Source organism: Mirounga leonina, unplaced genomic scaffold (assembly GCF_011800145.1).
Source record: "Mirounga leonina isolate KUSES-001 unplaced genomic scaffold, KU_Mleo_1.0 Mir_127, whole genome shotgun sequence".
Taxonomy (NCBI): Eukaryota; Metazoa; Chordata; class Mammalia; order Carnivora; family Phocidae; genus Mirounga; species Mirounga leonina.
The window spans coordinates 55327694-55335514 of NW_023270316.1; the positions used below are offsets into that span (position 1 = coordinate 55327694).

Below are 7821 nucleotides of genomic sequence, written 5' to 3' on the forward strand. Positions count from 1 at the left end.
AAATTTCTTGTGTAGTAATCTTCCTCGTTTCACTTGCCAATCCTCCACCCCCAAGGTTGACTATTAGTTTGGCTATTTGACTTACAGGACAAATTGGCAGTTCTTGAGGGAGACTTCTAAATTAATGTACCTAAGAAAATGGAAATTACATGTATAGCTGTTTTGAATACTTGTCCTTAAAGTACTAACGTTCTCTGTGATTTACCAGCTCTCCACCACTCTGGGTAGAGTGATTTTATTTTCCTATGCTCTAGGTGAGGTCATGTGCAAGTAGCGTTTGAGAATAAACTAGAACTTATCTGCTGTCTTTACATACGAAGAAAATCACCAAGTACAAGACTAGATTTCCAGCATCAAACTGTTAGAAACTCAGGACCGAATGTCTAGTAGTTCTACAATACTATTAATAGTACTGCACTCTTGATTAGCCAATTGTGGTCTGTGTCCTCCCCCCAGAGGACCCCTCTAGTCAGTCACCTGATGTCTGAATTCTCATTTTTCACCTCAAACTGTGATGCATTCATGCAAAAGCACTCCGTAAGGTATTGCCCCATCTCCATGCTTTGTGCTTTACCACTAGCTCAGTACTATGTATATATGAACAAAGGGAGATGTCAAGTATATCCTGGAGGGGGTGGAGGAGGCGTAATTGAAGGGAACCTCATTGAACAAGTGATTACTTTGGAAAGAATTTTCCCTTAGGCTCATGGTTGACATTTTTCTACTGAATTGTATGACTCCTGTTAAAACATCCACTTGAGGTTCGCATAGCCCAGTGTACGGAGGAATCCTGTATGCCCATTTCCAGGCTGTAATAGGAAACCATGTGTAATAGTACAAATCCATAATCTACAAGCTCTCAGAAAGTATGTTAGAATGTTCCAGTAGTTAAAAACATGCCCCCACAATAGTAAAAAAACCTGCTTTGGACTGCCAAGCATTATAATCAGACATACCATTGCTGCACTAAGGGATGGATTTGGAGGACTTCAGTGGGATAAATATAAACTACCATCATTATGATTCTTAACTTTATCTGCAAACTCCCCACAGTAAGAACTCTGCACATAACTTTCCACTCCCCACTTTAATAGCCTACTGTTGACCAGAAGCCTTACAGACAGCATATTAACACACATGTTATATACTATAGTCTTGCTTTCTTCCCCTACTATTCACACACTTGTCAAGTTCGCCTACTTGGTCCTCATCTAGACTAATCCTGAAACACTGTCCATTTGACTTCCAGACCACTCCTAGGATTTTCCTAGCTCAGGGACAGTTCCTCTGAATCACTTTGCCAGGTCATCATGCTGACCATCTCAAGCTCCAAGTCAGAGGGCTGAGTCTATCCTTTTTAGGTGATTTCACCCACTGTTTTGGCTTCAAATGTCATGCACTGAGATTTTCCCAGTAGTTCTTTAAATCTTTAGACCTCTCCTTCCAAGTAAAATACTCAAGTGGGTACAGTTCATTAGGTCAGATCATGTCACCCTTCTGCTCAAAACCCTATGGACTTCCTGAGTGACTTGGTTTTCTCTTTTCCTGGATACTCTTCTATGCCTTAACCCTTTCTCTTGTCATCGTGGGTCCAGCAAACTGGCCACCTTGTCTCTAGAACATGTCAACACACTCCACTTCAGACTCTGTATTTGCTATTCTTTGCCTGGACTGTTCTGCCCCCAGATATCACATAGCCTATTTGCTTTCCTATTCAAATCACATTACAAAGGCCTTCCCAGACACCATCAGAGTCCTTTTACAATTTTTGTCCAAACGTGTAACAAAGCCTAGGGCTTAAAGGGCACTAGGAACAAGACTTTATCAAGTTTAACACCAATTAAGTACATAAAATGACATGCCCACAAAGTACACATCACCGGTTACTCTTGCACAGAATATCTTAACTAGACTCTTAACTGGGAGTAACCAGAAAGACTGAAAATAAGCATTCCTAGGCTGGACTGATCTGGACTCACTTCCTACAAAGCCTCTGCACCTCCTCTTCTTCCAGTCTTTTCCACGGCTTGCTCAATCAGGTTTCAGGTTAGATGGTACAAGACTTTACACACAACCAGGTGGTCATGTTCATAGTACTGACCGCTGCCCCAAAATTCTTTCCCCACTAATGTTTCAGAGGGCCAAGTGGCCTCCCAGACCAGCAACTGGCACTTTTTCGATTTTAACGTCAGATCAGAATGCTTAAAATTGCCACCAGCTTGACTAGTTTCCAGTATTTGGATTTACTTCCACTCATCACCAGGGGGCACTATCAACCTTGAGTGTCTCAGGTTCTGAATCACAGCATTAACTCTGAAATCTCTAGGGCAAATTCCCAAATCACTGGATTCGCCCTGGGTTCACTTGTCATAGGACCAGATGACTCACTGGCTTGTCTTCTATTTAGTTTTAACCCTTAAGCTTTTAAAAGTGGAATTAATCAAAAGGCAAGGGTCTGGGAAATCCTTTTGCAACACTTCTCATTAACTCAAATTTCAGATACTTTGGAGTAAAACAAGATTTCATTGTTGACAAGGTTACTTCTGAGTTGCAGAAATTCTTCTGGTTTTTCCGTGTACTCCCCCATTCAATCTTGACTGCCACAATGAGACAGACAGAAAGCGCGAGGACACTTTTTTCTTGCATCTCTAGTGGAAACCTTAGCAGCAGACAGGAACTGCTCCAGGTCTGTCAAACGGATGCATTTTTCTTATTCTCCTGACACCCACAGCCCTTTCAGACACGACAGGACACAACAGCAGCATTTTCCTCGGCCCACACTCCATCTAGAACTTCATCTTTGGAAGCAGGGGCAGGCAAACCTGTCTTGTGAGGGGCCACATAGCTGTTCTAGGATTTGTAGGCCTTAAGGTCTCTTAAGGTCTCTGTCACACTCTGCTCTTAACAGTGAAGAGCCAGTCAATACATAAAAACATGAGCATGGCAGGGCTCAATAAAACTGGACACGAATTTAGATTTCATATTTTTCACATCCCACAACCTATTTTCTCCCAACCATTCAAAAATGTAACCACCACCTTGAAGTCACAAAAATAGGTGGCAGGACAAGCCATTCCAGGGTGTTTGACACAAGCATTCCAGGAGACATCTAGGTTTCTCTAGAACTTGGCTCTACTTGACTTATGACAAATAAGATCACACAATACTTTGCTTCCAACTGTCATTAGTCTCTTTTCATTCTTTTGGTAATCTCCTCCAGAGTTAACTACTTCCGTTGGTAGGTGATGAAATGTGTAAGGAATCCACTTCAAATGTTGGCCCAGCTATGAGCATGGTCTTTCCCTTTACTTGAACTCAGAATTACGACTTTTGGATTCTTGTTTTTTATATTCCAGTCCCAGAAGTAGTTTTTCACAGTAGAAGTTATCTGCAGGCAGTCTTATGCTTTCTAGCAGTTGTCTATGACCAGGCTCTAGCTTCTCCAGGACACTACACCAGATGGATTTAAATATGTGTTAAACTAAGAGGCATTCTCTCAAATGAGTTTAAATGCATTTTATTTTTAGACAACCTACATGACATGTTTTTTTTCTTAAAAACAATGCCTCCGCTCCAAATAAATCAGGGTCAAAACAAATGAAGAGCTCAAGATGCCATCAGTCCCATCTGTCTAAGTCCTGGTGTCGTGTGGAGGAAGAGGAGCAGCCCATTACGGCAATAGGTGACACATCCAAAGTCATGGCCGAATTCGTTACTGTAAAAACGAGAGACTGTATTAACACTTTTACCCGGTATGAAAATATTTAACATTTCTATGCTGCAGATGTATTCCCCTATTCAATCTGGGCTGCCACAAAGACAGACAGAAAGCGCAGGGATTTTCTTCTCTTGCATCCTAGTGCAAACCAAAAGAACAACAGCCAATTGTTCAAGGTCTATCAGTGGATGCACAACCATCCTTACCAAAGCGGGGGTAGCACATTTTCTAGAAATCTCATTCTGAAGCAAGCCCCACTCATACTACATATACTTTTGTTCTACTAACAAAAACCACAGATATTCCTGGAATAATCCCCTTAGCAAATCATCTGTACCATCCTAAGACATTTTTGTCCACTGTTGCCTCTAATCTTATTTAGTGTAGCCTTAACTTGATCTTACTCCTAATTTACATGGAAGCCTCTGAAAGCTGGGATAATGAATGCTTTCATTCCTGTATTGCCTCCAGAAATTCCTTGCATTGTAGACATTCATTTAATTTTACTGAAGGATTCTGCATATTGGGTAAGCAGCCACCTCTAACTTTATTTACTAAAAGCTAGTAACATCAAGGCTTTCAATGACCAGTTGTCAATTATCAGTAAACCGAAGTGAAAAAGGTTTCACATGCCATACAAGCCATTCACGTATGCTTGGCAAAATATGAAGAGAAGGACCATTTCTAGGGGGGAAGATCAACACAGGGTGCTGTTTCTCATCTCCAGCTTAGTGATTTAAGCCACCTACAAGAAAAACTTTCTGTATATAAAAATTCTAAGTCCCTTTCTGTCCCATAAAAATCTTTTACATGTGAAACACAACTCTATTAGACTCCCAAAAAGAAACAAGAACTAGACCTACATTTTACAAAGACTGCTGTAAAACCCATTCTAACTATCCCAGGGGCAGGAAACAAGGAATCACACCAAAGAGGTCTCCATTTTTACATTACGGATTTCAACCCACTTCCTTATACTTACACATTTCTCCATTTCTAAACCATCCTTAAAGAAAATCATATATGGGGTCACACCATCCTCACGGTAGTCCAGCAGAGCAACCATGCCATCTGGATTCATGTTTTCACCAATAAAGAACTTAGGAAGCAAACAAATACCCAGAATTAGACTGTTATATACAGATCGTATCAAAACGAACTACAATAAAACAATCAAAGGAGGATTCAAAACACCACAATTTAAGAGATTTTCACCAGGAGAAAAAAAAAATTCTAACCAAACTTCTGTTCACCGAATGAGAACACTAACAATTGACCAAAGTAAGTACAGAGCAATCCAGAACACTTTAGACTTTCTGGAAACACCCTCGCTCAACCCCACATATACAATTCCAAACTCTGTAAAAGCCTGTTTACATCATCAAGCATAGGGAACATACAACGAAGACAGAACATCATATGGATAAAGTTATCTTTATGGCCAGAGGACATGTGAAAGTTGGAAAATCAAAGAGCCAGGCTGTAATGAGTTTTTCCTTTATTCCTGTAGAGGTAAGGGAAAGTCACTGAGTTTCCCCAACAGAACAAGTGTAGAAAGAACTCCAGTGGCAATGAGACACTGGAGTTGGAAATAAAAAGAAGATTGGAAGACCACTTAGGATATTAACAAGCAATTCTAGACAGGGAGAAATGAAAAATGTCCTCTGGGAAGTGAGTAGGGATGAGATTCTGGAATCAAGCAGACAAGATCTAGAAACAAACTTAGGAGCAGAGAAGGCTACTTTCCACAGCCTAGGCTACTGGAATTGAATCTATGAAGTATTTAAACTGCTCAAAAGACCCAGGAGACAGCCAGGTTACACCAATGATTCATCAAGTAATTTGTTGCTCTGGCAGCTAAATTGCACACATCTTTGACACAAACATTTACAGTATTTACCTGGTAGTTTTTGAAATTAGCAAGGATGTGCTTGATTTGTTCTGCAGCCCCTGTCATAAAAGGCTTTACTCTTTCTGGCCTCTGTTCTTCAAGTTTCCCTTTGATTCTAAAACAGTATTTTATTAATAGGTTAAAGTACTCAGTTCTCAGCAAAACGAATTTTTTCAGTAAAAAAAAATCCAAAGGAAAACAAGCAAGCACTGAAAAGGGCAACTAGCTGTCACTGGGCCAGATTAACATGGCACAATCAAGAAACTACTAGCTCACAGGATCAAAGTTTCAAGACTGTTCAAATTTTGGATTTCATGTTATTCCCGAAGTACACTTCTAAAAAGCTAAAACCACACTGCATGCTCCAGTATGTTCACGTTAGTTTATTTATGGAAAAGCACCTGTCCTTGTGAGCTCACAACAGAAAAGGTTAAGGCCTTTCACAAGTAAGCCTGCTGCTAAAGACCCTCCAAGGCAGCTTATCCCCGAATCCCACAGGATTGCGGGCAGTAGGTGGGCGGCGCCAGCAACACTTACGATTTCATGTAATCTTTGATGTACTTCTTGTAGGCTTCTTTTGTGAAGCTGGTTTCCTGCAAGTGATGGTTCATGACAATATCAACACCAGTGATTACTGTGCTTTCGGTACCTTCGCCCTCTGGGCCTTCAGCGGAGGCATTTCCACCAATGAGCGAGTCATCAATGTTACCCTCTGTCCTACTGACCATCTGCATTAAGAAAGAAAATAGTTCGGTTTCAGACGTTTTTGACCTTAGCTAAAGGAATCCCCCAAATCTTGTGTCAGCAGTTCACATAGCCATCATCCTCCCACCAAACACTTTTGACTCTTGCCAAAACCACTAAAACATTGTTATGGAGAAAAAACTCAAGCCGCCTGCAATTCCTGAAACATCGTTAACTCAGTTAAGAATTCTTTGTTGACCGGAAGAAAATGGGGTCATTTACATCCAAGTAAAGGTTCTACGTGGGCTTTTGGGATGATAAGCAAGTACATGTAGAGCAAACGTTGAAGGGCTTGGGGCTCCCTAACCGGAGCCTACCTGTCCCGGATGGCCCGGGAGGAGGATGGGCGCCAAGGCGGCGGACCTATTTCCAGGCTCAGCTCCGCCTCCACTTTTCTAGAAAAACCCGAGCCCGGAAAGAGCGTCTCCTCCGCCAGGAGGCAGCGGAGAGGATTGCACAACTTTGGGCGGGGGAGCGGCGGAAACCCGAGCCTGCCCGGCCTCGCCTCCCCCGCGCCGCGCGGCCCGACCGACTCACCTTCCCCTCCACCTCCAGGCACAGCCCGTCCGCGATCTCCCGGATCTTGTAGATGTCGGAGAACATCTCATCATCTGCCCGGGGACACAGACCCGCCCGTCACGGCGCGCCCGAAGGTCTGGAACCGGCGCCGCCATTTCCCGCGCGGGCCAGGCGCACGCGGCCCCCGCTCCTCCCCGGGCGCTCGAGACCCCGAGGCGTGCCCCAGGCACCGACCCTTCCTCGCTCCCGGAAAGGCCGCCAGCGTCCCCTAGGCCCACGACAGCGGCGGCGTCCTTCCTCCCCGCCCCCACCCGCACCCCTGTCCCCTGCGCGCGGCAGTAGTGGTAGTGCAGTCACGACTCACGGCTGATGAGGTCCCGGTAGATGATCATGACGACGGCTGGAGAGAGACGACGGCGGCACTACCTTGGCAGAAGCCGGGAGCTCTGAGCGAGCGCGGTGCAGCCGGAGCGGCACTCGGGGGGAGGGGGGAGCGGGCGGAAAAGGCCGACTCAGCCGCTCCCCAACCTCATATAGAGGGCACGTCCCCCTACGTCATCGCCCGCTGCGCCTCCGGAAGCGCCGAAAGCGGTGACGTGGCACGCAAAGCCGCGCGAGGGGTGGAGCCACGGCGCGGGCCGGTGAGGGGAGGTGAGCATCCGGGGACTTGGCTCGGGGACACAATGCCGCGTTGCGCGGTGCTCGCGACGGGGTGGTAGGTGGAGAGGGGGAGGAAGGGGTTCCCGGGCCTCTAGTGCGGAGAGTGGGGGAAGCGGGGCAGGCTTCCTGCCCCCTCCCTACCCTGCCGGGCTGCCCCGGGAGGTGCTGGGCCTGGCTGGGGCTTAGATGAAATCTCTTCAAGCTTCCGCCGTACGCCTCGCGCCGCGCAGCTACCACCCATTTCTGGGAACAAAAATGTCAACTTCGCCTTTACGGAGGGTCGGGGCCT

General features: G+C 45.1%; 1 protein-coding gene and 2 non-coding genes across 4 annotated transcripts; all 3 read right to left on the reverse strand.

The window, feature by feature from the left end:
- Positions 1 to 2571: 2571 nt before the first annotated feature.
- On the reverse strand, positions 2572 to 2705 carry LOC118009721. The gene has a single exon (XR_004679006.1). It is a non-coding gene; the product is annotated as a small nucleolar RNA SNORA31 (small nucleolar RNA).
- Positions 2706 to 3501: 796 nt separating this feature from the next.
- On the reverse strand, positions 3502 to 7461 carry TPT1 (tumor protein, translationally-controlled 1). Of its 2 annotated transcripts, XM_035003343.1 has the most exons (6): positions 7237 to 7461; positions 6891 to 6964; positions 6147 to 6337; positions 5619 to 5724; positions 4701 to 4817; positions 3502 to 3715 (listed from the first exon to the last, which is right to left on the reverse strand). In XM_035003343.1, exons 1-6 carry the CDS (start codon positions 7262 to 7264, stop codon positions 3713 to 3715), a joined length of 519 nt encoding a protein of 172 aa, XP_034859234.1. In that variant the 5' UTR covers positions 7265 to 7461; the 3' UTR covers positions 3502 to 3712. The 2 variants fall into 2 exon arrangements, with proteins under 2 accessions (XP_034859234.1, XP_034859235.1); XM_035003344.1 differs by lacking the exon at positions 6891 to 6964 and having other exon boundaries at positions 7237 to 7397.
- Positions 3783 to 3912, reverse strand: LOC118009720. Its single transcript, XR_004679005.1, has one exon. It is a non-coding gene; the product is annotated as a small nucleolar RNA SNORA31 (small nucleolar RNA).
- Positions 7462 to 7821: the final 360 nt, after the last annotated feature.

Bases quoted from the DNA above. Each gene is read 5' to 3' on its own strand.
- TPT1 (XM_035003343.1), bottom strand. From the start codon at position 7,264: ATGATCATCTACCGGGACCTCATCAGCC. The intron at 6,338-6,890 runs GTGAGTCGGTCG...TTCTTAATGCAG, and splicing joins GCCTGGAGGTGGAGGGGAAG to ATGGTCAGTAGGACAGAGGG. The intron at 5,725-6,146 runs GTAAGTGTTGCT...ATACTGTTTTAG, and splicing joins ATCAAAGATTACATGAAATC to AATCAAAGGGAAACTTGAAG.